Source organism: Camelus ferus, chromosome 2 (genome assembly GCF_009834535.1).
Source record: "Camelus ferus isolate YT-003-E chromosome 2, BCGSAC_Cfer_1.0, whole genome shotgun sequence".
NCBI lineage: Eukaryota > Metazoa > Chordata > Mammalia > Artiodactyla > Camelidae > Camelus > Camelus ferus.
The window spans coordinates 108,506,768-108,524,707 of NC_045697.1; the positions used below are offsets into that span (position 1 = coordinate 108,506,768).

The following is a 17,940-nucleotide window of genomic DNA, read 5'->3' on the forward strand; positions in this document are numbered from 1 at the left end:
TATCCTTTTTGGTTAGGGTGAGGATTTACACATAGAAATTAAAAATACTCATATACATGTATACGGACAAGTATGACCAATTAAAAGCAGTTAATTCATACTTTACTTCACTCCATCTCCCTCATATAGCTTCAAACCCTGGTTCAAAACTTACCTCTTTGACAAAACTTACAATGATCAATCTCCACTCATCTCTGACTTAGTAACAATACTATAAACTCTGATTTATTGATTACATTCCTTACAGGATTTGAGGTGAGTTGTTATAATATGCTATACCTCTCTATCTACATTATAAGGATTCATGGACATTAGGTATAAGGACAGGTCCTTCTGGGTGATGAATAACTGTGCTGACCTGATTAAAATGCAGCTTTAATTAAGTCACTTGATAGAATAATTTTAATGCAAAATTCTTAATCTCCTTTGCATATATGAATGCTAGCTTCAAAAATATTTTTTGGAAGTATTTATGGTTAAATTTTGATATAAAACTATAAGATGTGATCTTCAAAGGAAGAAAGATAGTAAAAAAATCTTTCAATATACTACTACTCTATAATTTACATATATATTACATTAATGACTACTATGAATATTTCTAATTTAAGGTAATATACTATGCATGTTTAATGTTCTCTATTTTTTCAGTTAATGTATTATTACTGTTTTTTAAAAAGAAAGTAATAGAAAAACAGTATCAGTACATGGTATATAACTGCTAATAGATAAAAAATGTCTTTTATCAAGGATTTTAGGCACTAGGGGTGATTCTAGAATGAAAAAAGCAGAATAGATGATAAATAACTAATTCAGATCTTAGGTATATGTTAGAAAGTATGTCAGAAATTGCTATATATTTAAGGCAAAGTCTATGATGAAAATTACTTCCACATAGCAAAATGCTTTTAAGACTTTAAATAACGCTCTTATGTTGTTTTAAAATAATATTTAGCAAGTTAAATAAAATTTAAATTATATTTCAATTTGAATTATACATACATTCAGCAGATGTTACTTTGTGACATTTTACTGAAAAGTATACCACCGACAAAGATTAGCAGCATAAGCTGTAAACTACAAAGTTGACGAGACTATTTTCACGGACCATACATATTCAACAGTCCAATTACTTAAAATCACGTCTCTTATATGGTTCCAACTAAGGTCTGGACCACATTTCTCTCCAGCCTGGATTTCATCCCTGAACTCCAGACCTGTATATAATATTGTGTATGTAACAGAAAGCTACTATGTCTACAATCTTTCTCTTCAAATATGCACATCCACAGTCTTTCCTATTTATGTAAAATGTAACTCTTATTGTATTGCTTTGTTCAGGCCCAAAACTGGAGTCATCCCTAACTACTCCACTCTCACCATCAGAGTTCTGATCCATCAGGGAAATCTAAGGCCTTAAAATTCAAAATATATCTAGAATCTATTAGTAATGGGCCTAAGCTACTATTATCTCTCGCCTGGATTATTCCTATAACCTCTTACAGGGTCTCCCAGCTTCCCACCTTAATCCTACTAGTTCTCTTCTCCACAAACTAGTCAGAGTGATAGGGCTAAGAGTCACTCCCTCTTCTGCTTGAAACCCTCCAGGGGCTTCCCACTTCACTCCAAGTAAAAGCCAAAGCCTTCAGGTTGGCCTACAAGGTTCTCATTTCCTACTCCTCTCCCTCGTTTACTCTACTTTAGCCCCAGATACTTTCTGTGTCTCAAACACAGCCAGCAAGCTCTGCTTCAGAGCATCTTCTCACTTGCTGTTCCCTGGACTATTCTGTCCTGAGATATCCACATGCTTTGCTTCCTTACTTCCGTCTCTGAGATCTTCTCCAGGCGACCGTTCTAAGGCTGCAAATCCGTGTGAAATCCCCCCACCCAATTCCTCTCCTGACTAGAATTAAGTTCTCCAAAATAAGGGGTTTTTTTGTCTGTTTTGTTTATTACTGTATCCCAGATCCAAATTTAGGGCCTAGCATCTTAAAGATGCTCAGTAAATATTTGCTGAATAAATGAATGAATCCTCAAACAGCCAGGAAATACTATACTGACACTATCTCAAAACTCCTTCTAGAGAGAGTTTCTATTCTTTCTATTTGATGGTATCAACTAGGATCTGCTTGCTTAGTCTGGTTCCAAGACTGATTCCCAGTTTTGCATATATACATGGTTTAGCAGCAAGGGAAGGACGTATTAACTTGAAAACCTTGTAGCTAATGACTATATTAAAATAAAATGACAACAACCCACACCAGTCTTTAATGAGGACTAGTGGAAAGAATACTGAACTGGGGATCAGGAAAGCTAACTTTTGGAGGAGATACTGCCATTAATTAGGTTACAGTTTAATCTCTGCAGGCCTTAGTTTCTTTATCTGAAAAAGTGTTGGAAATTCTGATCCTAATTATTTTATTTCTGCTCTGAAAATAGCTGTTCTGGAAACGAAAAGAGCATTTCCCTTTGGTCTTTCATGGTAAAGTTATGTGGGGATACATGGAAGTGGGTAGGAAAAACATTCCAAATTCAGAAAGGAACCAGATAAACAAAATTTAATTTGTGGACAAAATTGCAAATGCAAACTTGAAAATTCCCCATGAAAGTGCTGTTTTCTTTCAGGTAATTAGAGAATACAGGCAGCAGAGAAGAGCAGAAGGAGCCTTGAGCTGTAATCAGGGGCGTAGGTTCCACCCGTGAACTCAGTGCGCAACTGCATGGAAGCCCCTTATTAGTCTGCATCCCAGAGACCCGACCTGTATAATGAGGGGCTTGGCCAGACCAGCGGTTCTCAAATGCTGGTTGAATGGTGCAAGCATCCTGGAGTCCTATAACCCACCATCAGAGAGTCTGACTCAGTGGTCAAGGTGGGGCTGAAGACACTGTATGTTTTAAATAACCAACTCAGCCAGTACTGACGCAGGTGACTCACAAACCATCAACGGCGTACTAGTCTGAATGATTCTTAGTATTCTGTTCAGATAAATATTTTATGACTTCGGGCAATATAGCACCTGAATTTCATGTGGTCAAGAACTCACTTCTCTAGTACCTCCAGGACATGGGGAGCCAGTCTGTTTGAACAGCTCCAGGTTTGGAGTACTTACTATCTCCCATTCTACTCTGGGTCAGTTCTCATTGTTAAGTTCAACTTAACAACAAAGTCCAACTCAAAGAATATGATCCAAGTTTTGTTTTCTGAAGAAACCAAGAATCAGTCTGACTCTTACAGAGAAGTCTTCAAAATGTCAGGCAGAAACATTTTCCCTTACTTTTCTTTGGCTAAATATATGACTTTCTTCAACTCTTCCTCATACAACAGAGCCTCTTAATCATAGCGTTTCAAATACAATGGCAAAGTAATACTGAATTCATTTTCTTTTGGCACTATCCTATTTTAGTATTTTGTTGACTAGCAAATAAAAGAGATCCAAATATCTTAGAAAACATGTACAATTTCTAAGTGTTACCAGAAAACTTAAGTCTTTCACAAGAGTAGCTTTTACTCCACTTTTAATTTCAAAACACAGTATTTTCTACTTTATCATTTAAAAAATATTATGGGAAAAAATAATAAAAGAATATTATGAGTATAACAGGTATTTTCAAAATACATTCATTTAATACAATACAAATATGTTTTGATTAAAATAATGCTAATAATATTAATCTGATGACATTTATATGAAGCTCATGTTAATAGCCTTTTTTTTTTTTACACCTGAGAAAACTGAGGCTCATAAAGGCTATTTCTTGACTAGGAGAGGAAACTAACATTTACTGAGTTTCCACTGTATTTCCAAGAATAGCTTTAAGCACATTTACATGTCTTCTCCCTTTTGACAACTTTTTAGTGTTATATCTATTTTATAGAGGCGAAGAATAAAGGCAAGAGTAGTTACATAATATCAACAAAATCACCCAAGTGTTAAGAGGTAAGGCCAGGATTTGTACTAAAAGCTTTTTCTTCTAAGTCAAAGTGCTTCTCATTATAACAGGATGCCTCTGAATATTAATTTCAACATCAGAGACTGTTAATGTTATTGGTGTCTTTACCTAATGAAGTGAAAGTTTACTAGTATTTGCAAGTGAAAAACTATTTGCAAGTGAAAAACTATGTATTAATACCCAACGAGACAAAAAAAAAATGACCAATCATCTCCCCCAAAATTAACAAGCTGAAGCATCAAATCTGGTTGCCAAAAAAAGAACCAATGGCAACTGAAAATTCAAACAGTACAAAATTTCCGTTGGGTTTTTTTTTTCAGTTTTGTTTTTAATTTGCACTTCTATTTTGGAGTGGCATTCTGTTTCAATTTCCCTTTATCTAAAATGGTGTATCATTTGTTCTCATTCAATTTATAAATTGAGTACAGAGTACTTTGTCAGAATAGATGGAGCTGGACCAAAACAATGCCGTATCACCGTCTTAGGAGCAATAGCAAAACAGTAAGGGGACAAGCTCTCCCATTTCGCTTGTTATGCAACAGAAAAGTCATCATTAAATGCCCCCACAGCATATCTGCAGAAATCATGCCAGTTTAATTATCCCTCAACTATACCACATAGGTCAACTCACAATTCCCTCACTTTATTATGAAATTATCTCTCTCTACAAGTTAAGCGTTAAAGCATTGTAAGCCTTTAGGCAAGTGATTCATTTCTAGTTACTTTGGCACCAGCTCTGAAAATAAAGGGCGGTGCACCACAATGAGGCCCTGGGTGTGTCGAGGCAGACATGGTACTCAAAAGGATTAAGGTCTCGACCTACCCGTATAGTTGGACTTCTGTTGCAAGTAAATTTCTTTGCTACAGAATATTTATGTGAAAAAAAAAATATATATATATAGTACTATACCTGTAGGGATAACTGTACATGGTATTCCTATTAGCTAAGAACACGTTTTCTTCACTGCATCTACTTCTCAAATGAAAAGTGATCAAATGGGCCTTTCTGCAGGACAAAAGCTAGCCTAATATTCTTTAGTTTACTGAATCTCATTAATTCTAAGACACACTTTTTTTTTTTTTTACAATTTACATTCTGAAGTTAGGATGCATCTAGTAATCTACGGTACATGAGACTGATGATACACAGTATGTATATCATGAGGACATTTCATTAAGGGAAGTGTGAATGAGCTAAACAAGCAAACACTGTACACAGGACCCGCTAAAACACCCTCATGGCAAAATAAAGCACAAATGCCCCCCACTATAGATCAGTATTTGTAAGAGTTCTCCTAAAATGGGTAAAGAACTTAAATGACTAGCAAAGAATATTCTGGAACTCTAAAACATTGGAAAAAATAGACCCATATCACATACTAAATAAATCTCACTCTAGACTACCTTCCAATAAGAAGCAAAACATTTCATATAACATAAACATTTTGGAGGCTGTCTACAATGATGGTAAGACTACTACTGATAGTGTAATTTTCCATCATGCAGGTACTTGCCTATAAAAATGATATGAAAGTGGCCTCTGCACACTCCCAAGTGCTGTGTTGCTCACACTGTATGCGTGTGTAAACATGACAACACACACCCATACTCCCATCTTCTTGGCTGAATCAGAGATGGTAAAAACTCTTTAAAGCATTTTTTAAGACTGTAAATGTCTGAGTTCTTTTTTCACCTCTTATTGATGGGATACATCTCTTAGATGTGACACAAAACTTAGAATTCTGAGGGCATACACAGGAAAAAATTAAAATGAAAAAAAAATCATGAACCTGCGATAAAAGAACTAGGGTGAGGAAGGGGAATAATCCTTAAGGAAAGGTAAGTATAATTAACAAATGACTATGAAAACAAAACAAAAAACTCTTTTTAACTGTAGTGGTTCATGACATTATAATTAACAGTAAAGTACAGCTTCCAGGCTTGTACGGTATAGATTCTCAGTCTGAGCACAACTGATATTTTGGGCTGGATAGCTCTGTGTTGTGGGAGGCTGTTCTTCACATCGGCTCTTCTCATCAGATGCCAGCAGTGTCTGGCCCCCACCCCCTCAGCTGTAACAAATAAAAATGTTTCAGCCAAGGGAAAATTTACCCCCTACCAGGAACCACTGCTCTGATCTCTCAATTACCAACTCCTCTCAAAAAAGGTTATCCTAGTTTCTCTGAAGTCACCTGAAGGGTAGAAAACAATTTTAAAAATCCATTTTAAAGAAAGATTGCTCCAAGTGAGTTTTCCAGCCACAGAAGAAAAAAATTGGGACATTCAGTTTTTGCCCAGGTATTTAAAATATTGAGATTTAGACGAATGGACACCTTAAAAATCTGAAATATCAAATAAAATCAATAAAGTATCTTCTTCAACCATTATTCCCTATGTATTCATAAAATACTACCAATGGAGCAGCCAGAGGTAAAGAAATATATTCATTTTACATTAGTACGGTGGCTAGTATCAGAGATACCTTCACTTAACGTAATTTATATTATTTACTTTTTACAAGGAATAAGTAACCAAATGTTTAACCCATGACAACTATTTGCTAAATACTTGATTTCTATGCATTATCTCACTAGAAGAAGTGATAAATCAATTAAATGTCACTATCATGAGTTAAGAAATTTGTAAGAGTCAAGGTTTGGTTGTAGCCAATCTTCCCGGTAAACTTTCAAAAATTTAAATGCTAGTAAAATACAGTCATCAGAATTTGAGCACAATAAGCCACACCCAAGCACAGCACAGATGAAAAGAAGCTGCAATCAACTCTTAGAGGCTACGAGGGTAATAGTGATGGATAAGTTACCACGAGTGACTAGTGTAATTCTTACTACTAAAGAATTTAGCTACTACTAAATGCTTAACTTCCAAACAATGCAGTTTAGGAAACAAGTACATTCAGGAATCCCAGAAACCCAAACACATAGGAGGAAAAGAAGAAAGGTCTTATTATCTAAAAAGCAATAAAAAATGCAAATGCACACTTACACAAAACAAGCACTGGACCCTCTTGATTAATACACCTAAAAATTAAAGTGTGTTCCCTTATTTTTAACAGCATTTTTTATTGAGACATACTTCACATAACATAAAATCCACCGTTTAAATGTTCAACAGTTCCCAGCACACCCATCTTGCTGTGCAACCATCGCCACTATCCAACTCCAAAACACTAACATCACTCCTAAAAGAAACCCCGCACCTACAGGCAGTTAGTCCCAAACAGCCCTCCCAGCATCATCTAGCAATCACTTATCTGCTTCCTGTCTCTATGGATTTGCCTGTTCCGGGTATTTCACATAATCATACATTATGTGGCTTTTTGTGTCTGGCTTCTTTCACTTAGCATAATGTTTTCGAGGTTCATCCATGTGTAGCACATAATAGCTCCTTTTCATGGCTGAATAATCCTTTATTTTTTGCAGCAATTAAGTGAACATTTCAAGTACTGTGTTTAGACATGTCACCTGAAACATTTTCAGCCATTCCTGGAGGCCTGTGGGTGGTTGGACAGACGTAATTCGGCGTCGTTGTTGTCCTTGGCCATTGGCTGCTCTCAGGTCTCCAAAAGTTGTTGGTGTTGCTGAACATGGTACAAGCCCAGTGGTACTACAGAAAATACAAGAGTAGAAGCAAACATAGATATTTATTAAGAATAATGGGCTCTAATACAATAAGAATGGGATGATATAGCATATCTCAAACATCAATCAAATTATTATTTTCATTTGCTTATTCCCAGAGAGCAAGGACACACAAAACCTAATCTGCTATTCTTAGAGCAACTTTCCTCCCTCCTACATAACCACCTGTTTTTATCCGAGCAAAGCTAACTGCAACCAAATGACAAAATCTCTATGGCAAACTGAAAGTTGTTGATAACATACAAATGATGTTAAAACATTTCCTTAGAAGATTTAGATTTTACTTCTCTTATGACTGGTCTCCAGTGACACAATTAAACAAAAGTTTTAATTTTTTCTACGAAAAGGAGTGTGAGATTATTAATGTTTTAAAAAAATTAATATGTAGAAGTAGTATGGTCAAATGTTTTAGACATTTCACCAGTCTTATCAGTCATTAAGTTGCCTCAGATGCTTCTAAATAATTTGTAGTATTTGTGTATTTCTTTCCAATTTTCTATTGTTATTTTAAAGCTAGTATAGATAATACTTGATAATATTTGACAGGAAAAAGCTTTGATTAGAAATGTATTTACTCAAACAGGTAAGTAGTGAGAACTTATTATATTATATGCAAAATTAAATGAGATCATCAAATACTTTTATCCAATAATTTAAACTTTGAGACAGTTAAAAAAAAAAACCATAAACCTGAAATTCAATTAATTTTGCCACTAGTAAGAGATGATCTATCTTTAAAATTGTCCAACTCTCCTAAAAATGACTAATAGCAGAAAAAGTAGTTAGAACTATGTTATTAATATATTAAACGTTCTACTTTCTAATCTCAATGCCTAATTTAATTATTTAAACTCAAGGTAAATAATGAACATCTCTATTTTAGTTACGTGGGGGAAAAGGAGCAGGAAGATTCAGTTAACAAAATCACATTTGTAAAATAATTTTCAGTTTATTGAGCTATGATAATAAAGTGCTTTAAATCCAGAGAACATATAAACTGTATCCTAACAGTTGACTATCAAGCTCTGAAAAATTACTAATGAAACAACTCCAATTCTTTTCTATCCAGCGTTTCTCATTATTTTGCTAGAAAATGCATCTCAGTCACCAAATTTTACAGAAAAATCTTCCTATCTACCACCTTTAAATCTTTCAACATTATACATCTAAGATGGTCTGTAACATTCAACAATTAAATCTATTTTTTCTTCTATCAAATTTCAAAAGTAAGCTCTATTTTCTTCTCTAAAATGAAATGTGATTATAACTTACATTTTCTAATAAAAATGATGAAAAAGTCATGGTTTCATCTTATTATTAGAAAATCTTTCAACAAAACTGAAAAATATCAAATATATACTGACAAAGTGTCTAAAAAGACATGGAAATCAATATGCTGTTTGGTTTGCTTTAAGAAAATTGTATTTTAAAAAGCTAAAAATAAAAGTTTCACTTTTGCAGGTGCTTTCTCAATATAAAAAGTGAGCAACTAAAGACAAATTTTACTAAAATGTGTTCTGCTTTAAAAATTCATTTTTCATTAATAAACTACCTTAAGAACAACTGAACCATTTAAGACTTTTGCCCGGGTACTAGCTGCATCAATAGAAGACCAAATTTATATGACTGACTGAAATCTATACAGTAAAAAAAATTTCATTTTAAACATTAAACTCAACTTTCTCATCCAAGAAATAGTTTATCAAGACTAGAAGAAAAAAGCAAAAATGAAGTGAGTAGTTTCACTTGTCTTTCTCTCATTCTACACCCTCTGGTGGCAGTGCCAAAACACAGTGACATTGTTAAAAAGCAAAGGGTAAGTAAGAGGGAGGGGGGCAGTTAACATGGGTAAATCACACAAAAAACATTTCCTGCATAACCGACATAGCTTTATTTTTCTCTTCTGTATCATTTCTGAACTTTTTGTATATAAAACTATTCTAATTATTATGATTTCTGAAGGTCACAAAAGAGCATCTGAAAGAAATATTTTCCACAACTGAATGAACTAAAAATACATACACTGTTTCCCTGGAAAAAAGAGATGCAATCCGTAGCAATGTTCAATCGCAAAAACGTATGTCTGAGCAACGTTAATTTTACTGCATCTTACAGAATAAAAATAACTCTACAGCAAAATATTCAGGGGAAAAAGAGAAATATCACCATGATGAAGTTCTTATGGCTTCTATATCTAACTTTCAATCGGTCATCTGAAGAAGTGACAATTATGTAAAAAGACCCCCCCCAAAAGCCCTTAAGATGCTTTTGTCATTTAAATTTTAAAATACCACATTCCAAATGACATACAAAGCCATTTTTAATTGGCTGGGTAACAGATATTGTGCTTAAGTTAGCCTAATTAGCGTGAGAGTGGGAAAAGTTTTATACTGATGCAAAATCCAAAAATGATGGAATGGTGCAGGAAACAAGACTACAATTGTAGTTAGTTGTTATGGAAACTATTCTACTGGTGTAGAAATGTATGTGCTAAAAACATAAGACTTACCAAGCAAATAAAAGGGGGTTTCTAACACAGCAATTTCATGAAATAAGATTTAGTTAGTAATCGTGGGGTCTATTTCACTGTTAATAAATGTGTCTTCAGTTTTGCAAATATAACTCTCCATCCTAGAATAGCTGTTGCTATAGTAACAAGATACATTTGCTCATATGCATATTTTAGGATTTACTTTTTAGAATTCCTTAAAAATTGGGATTTAAAAATTTTGCTGATAGGAGGACTTCTGCCTATGTCTTACTTCGATGTATCAGCAACAAAATATAAAGCCATGGTGGTAGTCATTCTTCTCTATTTAGGTTGATAATGTTTCCCAATTTTCAGTGATCGCAAAATGTGTTAAGCAGTCAACAGTACTAGTGACATTATAACTCTATGAGAATAAACTGAAAGAAAGGCTTTTAGAATCATCAACTCTTTTAAGAGACATGAGAATCATGAGAGAATCAATCATTATACTTAGTATTACCTTGTATATTCTGAGACTTTGCATGGTTTCTTTCCCAAAGAAAAAGAGCGGACCTCAGAACCATGGTCCAACTTTCTTTTCATCTATAAGGTAAAACAAATGAGATATATTTAAAAAGAATCACCTGTCCAACTATCAAATTTTAGCATTAGCATCAGTAATACTGAAAAAATTCTTAAATTTTTATATGCCTCTAATGTTAATTAGGCATAGTTAATTCATATAGAAAATAAATGTTTCATAGTTTCTTCTATTAGTTTTACTTTGTTTTACTCTTTATAAGACTATAAAGGTGAATCCACCCCCAGTCCCAACATTTGGTCCAGAAGAACAGCGTATAGGTGATTTAAAAGTTGACAGACATCATATACATTCTTTGAGAGTAATGTACCTTCCCCATTTTCTTTCTAGTTTACGAACCAACATAGGGAAACATGTCATGTTAACCTACGCAGAAGAGAACCATATTTAACGTGCCTTAGTGATTTTCATTTTCCTTTAAAAACATATTTTAAGAAGGATAAAAGAAACAACAAATTAAAAATTTCAAAATCAGAATGGAAGCAACTTAAAACACATTATTATATAAGGGTAAAAAGAACAATGTAAACAAAATGCTCTTGAGAAGTAATTATGATAAGGCATAAAGCAATGAATATGGGCAATGAGGAAAGTTAAAAAAAAGTAAATCCATAATAAGAGGGAAATGTGGAGATGATACAATAAAGGTAGAAAAAAAGTCATCAACTGATTTTAGACAGAATATAGTTCTACTGACAGATACTAACTTAAGACAAAATATTCTAACTTGAAAAGCAACAACAAAAAAAGATAGAAAAAGAATGAGTTATGCATCTTTGTAAGGTATACCTAATATCTGTAGTTTTAAAGTATTTCATTATGCTGCATAGATATGTAATATATAAATATATTCAGAATTGTATTTTGTCATCTTCAATATTAAAATATTTATTCTTTATATTTCACTATTGGTTAATAGAGGTCATCCAACTACATGTATGTTACAAAACTATAAAATCAGATCTGGTAAGATTCAACTTTTTCTATCTCAGCATCCCCTCTCAGGTTTGTATCTGCTAGTTAATTACTGTATCACTGAAAATGACAGCAGTGGTGGGGCGGAGGGGAGGGAATCCCAGGGTGATAGACAGTTCTCCTCATTTTTATAAAAAGGTGAAAACCCTAGCTTTGCAGCAGCCTTATTTTCTTACCTACTGCCTCACATGGAACATCATAACTAGCATGCTACACTGTAAATACTAAAGAGAACCAACCCGACTCTAAAAATCTTTTTGAACCACATTCTGGATAATAAAGACTGTGCTTTTATCATCATGAAGAAAGTCTTCTAAAACACAGGGATTATCTTCCAACGTTAGAGGCAAGAGGTGAGGGTAGGACAAGCTCCTCCACAATTAATACCTTGGCTCATGAAGTACCTACTGAAAGAGATGGAACTAGTCTTATTTCAACCCTTCAGAAGTTTCTGTACTCATTACATTATTTTAAAGTGATTCCTCTCAAAATCCCTTATTTTCTTTCTCCAAATAATTTTATTAAAAAGCAAAAATAAATACTTTAATACATAGGTAACCACGTGCTTGAATGTGTATAAATTATAGGCACACATGTACATCCACAGAAAGGTATCCATCAGGAAGGTCGGTCAGTATACATTACCCTAAAAATCTATTTTTTATAACTTCCACAGATTCTCATTTTCAAAACTATTATAAGAAACTTTGATATTCATTGCAATTAAGTTTGTAATACCGGCTTTCAGAACTTCTCTGGATAGCTTGTAAATACATTGGTGCAAATGCCATTTGCCACTAAAAGCAAACTTTATTTCCATCTTAGAAATCCTTCAGCATATAAAAATGCCCAAAATACATATCAAGGGAACCACCGAGAAAGGATTTTTATCTTTAGAATATTTTATAAAATAAAGCACTTTCTGTATGACTATGTAAATCTTTTAAATATTACATTGTTTACTGCAAATACTGACTTTAGAAACAAAAATTAATTCTGGCAATTTTTAAGGGGTGCAGAAAGTAAATATAATCTCTTTAAATATAAATCCCCAATATTCTAGTGACTGTACGCTTTAAAAGAGTCTACGAAAGAAAAAAAGAAAAACATATATATAAGGTACAGAAAAATAAAAGGCAAAGGTTCACTAAAAGCTAACTAAGGGTAGAGTATTTCCAGGTCAGCATTTAACGGAGCCACGTTTCTGAAGTCTGAATATATTTTTAGAGAAAAATTCTCAGATTAAAATGTACATTTTATTTTCAATGTAAAGCTTCTTACAGCTCACGTTGTCTTTTCCATTATTTCCTCACATTCACGATCTAAAACAGAATACCAGACATCCAGCCACCCACCAAAATTAGAGGATACTGCAGCCATCTCTGATGATACAGATTTTCCTTCTCAGGCAGGCATACACACACACACACACACACACACACACACACACACACACACAATCATACAATACAGGAAGAAAACAGATTACTTACTTTGTAAAAAATCATTTTTAGTGTGCCGTAGAAACCCATATTTTCTGGATTTTTCCCCTTCAGTGATTCTGTGCCCCCGTGTGTCCGGCTGCTTGGCAGTCTCTGACAATATAAACCTTTTTCAGGTAGGTATGTCACAGATTCTAATGTGGACATGCTCAGGCACGTCAGAAAAGGAAGATTAGGGAGCAGAACCGGCAACAAAACTCCACAGCAAAGGCAAATGCAGCTCAGTATCAAGCCGCTTCTCGGGACGCACATACATGCATGCAGCCTGACTGAGGAGAACTCGAGGGAATAATGAGAGAGAGCGGAGAAGATTATTGGAGGAGACTGTGCCCTGTCAAAGCCTTGACTGAACAGATTCCTCCCTCAGCAGCAGAGGGATCAGATTACATCTTCCCTTGAACACAGAATGGTGCAGTCCAGGATTCAGCAATGCAGACTGCACATCAATTATATGGTGATCCGCTCCAGGGAGCCCTTAAGCACACAAGGCGCTGAACAGAGGGAGGATGTGGGCAGCAAATGAGACCGCCCCCACACGACAGCCCCCTCTCTCCCCTTTCAAACTTTCAGGAGGTTATTTTTGCATTTTGTAAAACCTGCATTTTTGAAGACTTTCATGGCCAGCGTCATTTCCACAAGTAAGTCCTTTCAGAAGCATTTTGAAAATGGAATATATTTTCATATGGTCCTCCCAACAGAAGCAAAGCAGTCTATTTCCCCTGTTACCCTACTGCAGTCCTGGCACAGACTGATCAGATTTTTCAAGTAGCTTGGATGGTACAAAACGGGCAATTCCAAAGGGAGAAATTCAATATTCTTTGGGGCGATTTACAAGAAAGTAAACCAGTTTGGAGCATACAGCATTTGCAGAAATTATGTAATAAGTTATATTTCAACCTGTACATTTCTTATATTAAGATTTAATGTAAATATTCCCTATGCTTTTCCATTCCATTCGTTTAAAATGTAATTTTCAAGAAAATTACCACACACTTCATCAATCCTTACTAATCAAGAGAATATCTTTTTATGATTAACAAACCAACACTGAGTATAGAAAGTTTGGCTGAAAGGTTCTATTTCTCCAAAAACTGCTCATTGGAGAGTCTTACAATTATTTGTTAATTTAATCTTAGGTAAACAAGAGGCACTGGACTTCTACTTCCAAAATTATTTTCACAATGTGTACTGCTTATCATTAAAAAGGTATTTTATATAATAATAAAGGCTCCAAAGTTGGCCTGAAGGCAACCTTTTTCTTAGAATGACTACTACACAAATCTAGGTACTTCACCTTGCAACTTGCTTGCTACAGAACTAGCTTCAGAGGCAATTATAAGATTCTTTGGACTAGAAAGGCCCATTATTAAGGGTCTAGTTAATTAACTCCCACCCTCCCCATTAACATTCTTTATCACAAGTAAACTATGTGCCTATAGTTATTTAAGTACTAAGAAAGTTTCTTCAGGAAAAAAAGCAATACTATTTAGACTTATTACATTTTAATATTCTCTGACTTTTGTTAGGGAAATGATCCTAAACACTGTATAAAGCAGTATCATAATTTTAAAAATAAATGTTTACCTTTTTAATTAAGACATTAAGTCAGCACAATGTCTTTTAACTTAAAACATAAGCAAAATAAGATAATCTAAAATTTTATGAAAAGGTACATCTTGGGTCTTCTGGAAATTATATTCTACAGTCTATTATCTTTTTAAAAATTCTCCTACCTGGCTCTTAAATTAATCCTTACCCTCAGAAACAGTATGTACAGGTACCAGCAAAAAGTTACTTAGTTTTCTAACTTAAAAGACATATTACTAAATGAAAGAAGCTAGTCTGAAAAGGCTACAAACTGTATGATTTCAACCAAATGACATTCTGGAAAAGGCACAGCTACAGGAACAATAAAAAGATCATGGTTTCTAAGGGGTTTGGGGAGAGGGAAGGAGGGAGGAATGAAAAGATGGAGCACAAGGGATTTTTAGGGCAATGAAATTATTCTGTATGATACTATAGTGGTGGCTACATATCATTATGCATTTGTCAAAATCCACAGAATGTACAACATCAAGAGTGAACCTTAATGTAAACTATGGACTTTGGTTGATTAAAAAAAATTAGTTTTCTACATAAACAATTAGCTTACTTCAAAGGAAAGTTCCTTTTAAAAAGATCTCTTACTCTTAGCAAAAAAAATCCAACTCAGTTGTGGGCTATCTGAAGAAATTAATTGTAAAATGAACACCTGAAATTTCCTGTAAGGCCTGTTGGAGGACAAAGAGACTGCCCACCTAGCAGTCATAGAACAGTAAACACCTTGACTTCAGCTGAAACCATGTCCTATCTCTGGCTGAACTAACCTTTCCAAATTAATTCTACTCAGTTGAGGACACAGGCCAATTTTAATAAACCACGAGCACTGTCTCAAAATCTAGGATGTTTAAAGAAGAAACTATCTTAACTTTGTGTATTCAAAGAATGCTCTTCTGGTGACACGGCTCCTATGCATGGCTAGGAAGCCACAGGAAAACATGATTGTCACAAATGTATGTTTATATGTAGGTATGTATATTCATATTTTATCTTTGAGTAGGCAAAATATCTACATGGCTCAAAAATCAAAATGATACACAAAAACTAAACACTGAGAAGACTTTCCAACACCCCCAACCACCTATCTACCATGGTTCCCACTTGGTAATGATTTTTATTAGTTTGTTTATCCTTTAAGTGAGAATGTATATGTTTATAAGTACTCATGAAGACTTTATTTTCCCAAGTATTTAAACAATTCTCCTTAACATCTTGTTTACAATGTTAATTTGAACTGTGAAGAATTTGTCAAGCAAAGCTAGTCAACCAAATCTCTAACTAGACTTCAAATTAATAGAATAAAAATGAATGATTTGTAATATTCTTTGAAGTACCAGTAATGAAAACTGTGATCTATTAGACTACTTTCATCATAATCCTATATATGAACAAAGCAAATGATTTCTCACATTCCTATTTCTGGGAGTCTTGGCTAAAATACAGATGTTTAAAACTTTATACAGAGATTTAAGGTTTTTAGTAATATTACTGATAAAGACTTTATATGTGAATCTATGTCTGTCTTATCCCTGTGGTAGACAGAAATACTGTAAAATTGAAATCAGTCCAAAATCTGTTAAATAAATGTAACAAAAACAAAAGTATTTTATGCTTTAGGCTGCAATGTTAACTAGTAAGTTCACTGAAAAGGCTAGAGAGTTAACCATCATAGCTAAAAAAAAAAAATACTTGTGTTTGTCATCAATTTTTAGAATTAATATCTCAATGTATTTAATATATTTTCACTACAATAAAGTAAATCTTCATGTAATATCAGCTAAACAATAAATTTCCCATTCTATAAAAAATTATTTCTTCTGCTGACAAGCTATAAGCCTTACTGAAAATCTACGAGCAAGGGCAGGGACTATCATTGAAGTCCTGGACCATAGACTGTCTGCTAATTCAGACCCAATGCTCATCCCATCACAACTCCACTGAGCTGGGTGTATGAGGAATGCATGAGAGCAGTAGCTCGAAAAATAAAAAAAACCACACAAAGATATGAAGATGTGCTGCCCCAGAGTGTAAGAGTCTGGGAAATACTGACAGAGGAATGATTAGCCTGTGAGCTAGTACAGAGAAATGGCTCTTTCTGAGCAACTGGTTGGGATGACTAAGTTTTCAGAAGGGCAAGCTGTGGTTACGGGCAGAAACAAAAACTAACCTACATATAAATAGTGAGGAAAATACAAACAGTAAAACAGTCTCCACCTGATCATGTTATCTTCAGGGAAGTACCTATCTTTATATATGGTGTCAACAGAGGAAGGAACCGTTAACAGAGTACTTTTCCTCACCTTGACTCAGAGTTCAGTATTTCGATTTCAAACATATTCTTCTATTACTGCACTTATCACACCTCCTTGTACTTATTTTTGTACATCTTTCTCCCCTACCATTTGAAGGTTCACATCTCACATAGTAGAAAAATGATACATAACAAATAATTAATAGTTTTGAATAACTGGCCACATAAGCAAATAGTAGCAAACATAACATCATTTTTCTAAAGCATAAATGTATGTCTAGTACTAAATTATACTTAGTACTAAAAAGCTCAACTATTGTATTATAATTAGTTGATACTATAAATTCTATTGTTTCTTTTCATTACTTTGCCAACATTTAAAAATCTACTTCCATTTTATAATAGTAGGAGAATGTGTTTATATCTGTATGTCAGTGACTTTCTTTATTACTATATGACAACATTCTTTACACTGATATTATACTAGGAAAACCACCTACACAGTTAGCTATCTTGCCCTGAGTACAGAATTTAGATTAGAGACAGTTTGGGATTTCAACATCAAAGAAAGGAATGCCGAGCATGTTAAGGTTGAAATAAATTTTCTGAAATCTCACTAACCCACCGTCATTAAGTTCTTCTTAAAAGATTCACAACTAAAACTGGCAAGTTAATAAACCGTTCTATCATAGGTATTATCTGTTAAAATAGTATGTATGCCCAGCACCTACATTTTCCTTAAAACAAGTAGGTGGCATTATTGATCAATAAGCTATTTTCATATTTATGCACTCATAATGCATTTATTTATACCTACTATGTGTCAGGATAGTATATAATCAAAAAACCTTTTTTTTCACTGAATTTATGGTCAATTTAAGACAGAAAATAATGTATCTGATTCTTAGAACTTACACTGAAATTAGTTCAAA

General features: G+C 34.0%; 1 protein-coding gene across 10 annotated transcripts in view; it reads right to left on the reverse strand.

The window, feature by feature from the left end:
• The window catches only part of FBXW7 (F-box and WD repeat domain containing 7), a 198,894-nt gene that overhangs the window by 17,957 nt on the left and 162,997 nt on the right, over nucleotides 1-17,940 (reverse strand). For 9 of the 10 annotated variants that reach the window (XM_032464917.1, XM_032464907.1, XM_032464890.1 and 6 more), the window contains 2 exons: nucleotides 10,601-10,683; nucleotides 7,434-7,575 (listed from right to left, as the gene is read on the reverse strand). In XM_032464917.1, the coding sequence (XP_032320808.1) occupies nucleotides 7,434-7,575; nucleotides 10,601-10,683 (225 nt within the window). Of the gene's footprint in view, nucleotides 1-7,433; nucleotides 7,576-10,600; nucleotides 10,684-13,149; nucleotides 13,606-17,940 lie in introns of those variants that run through there. The other variant, XM_006190082.3, reaches the window with a different exon arrangement.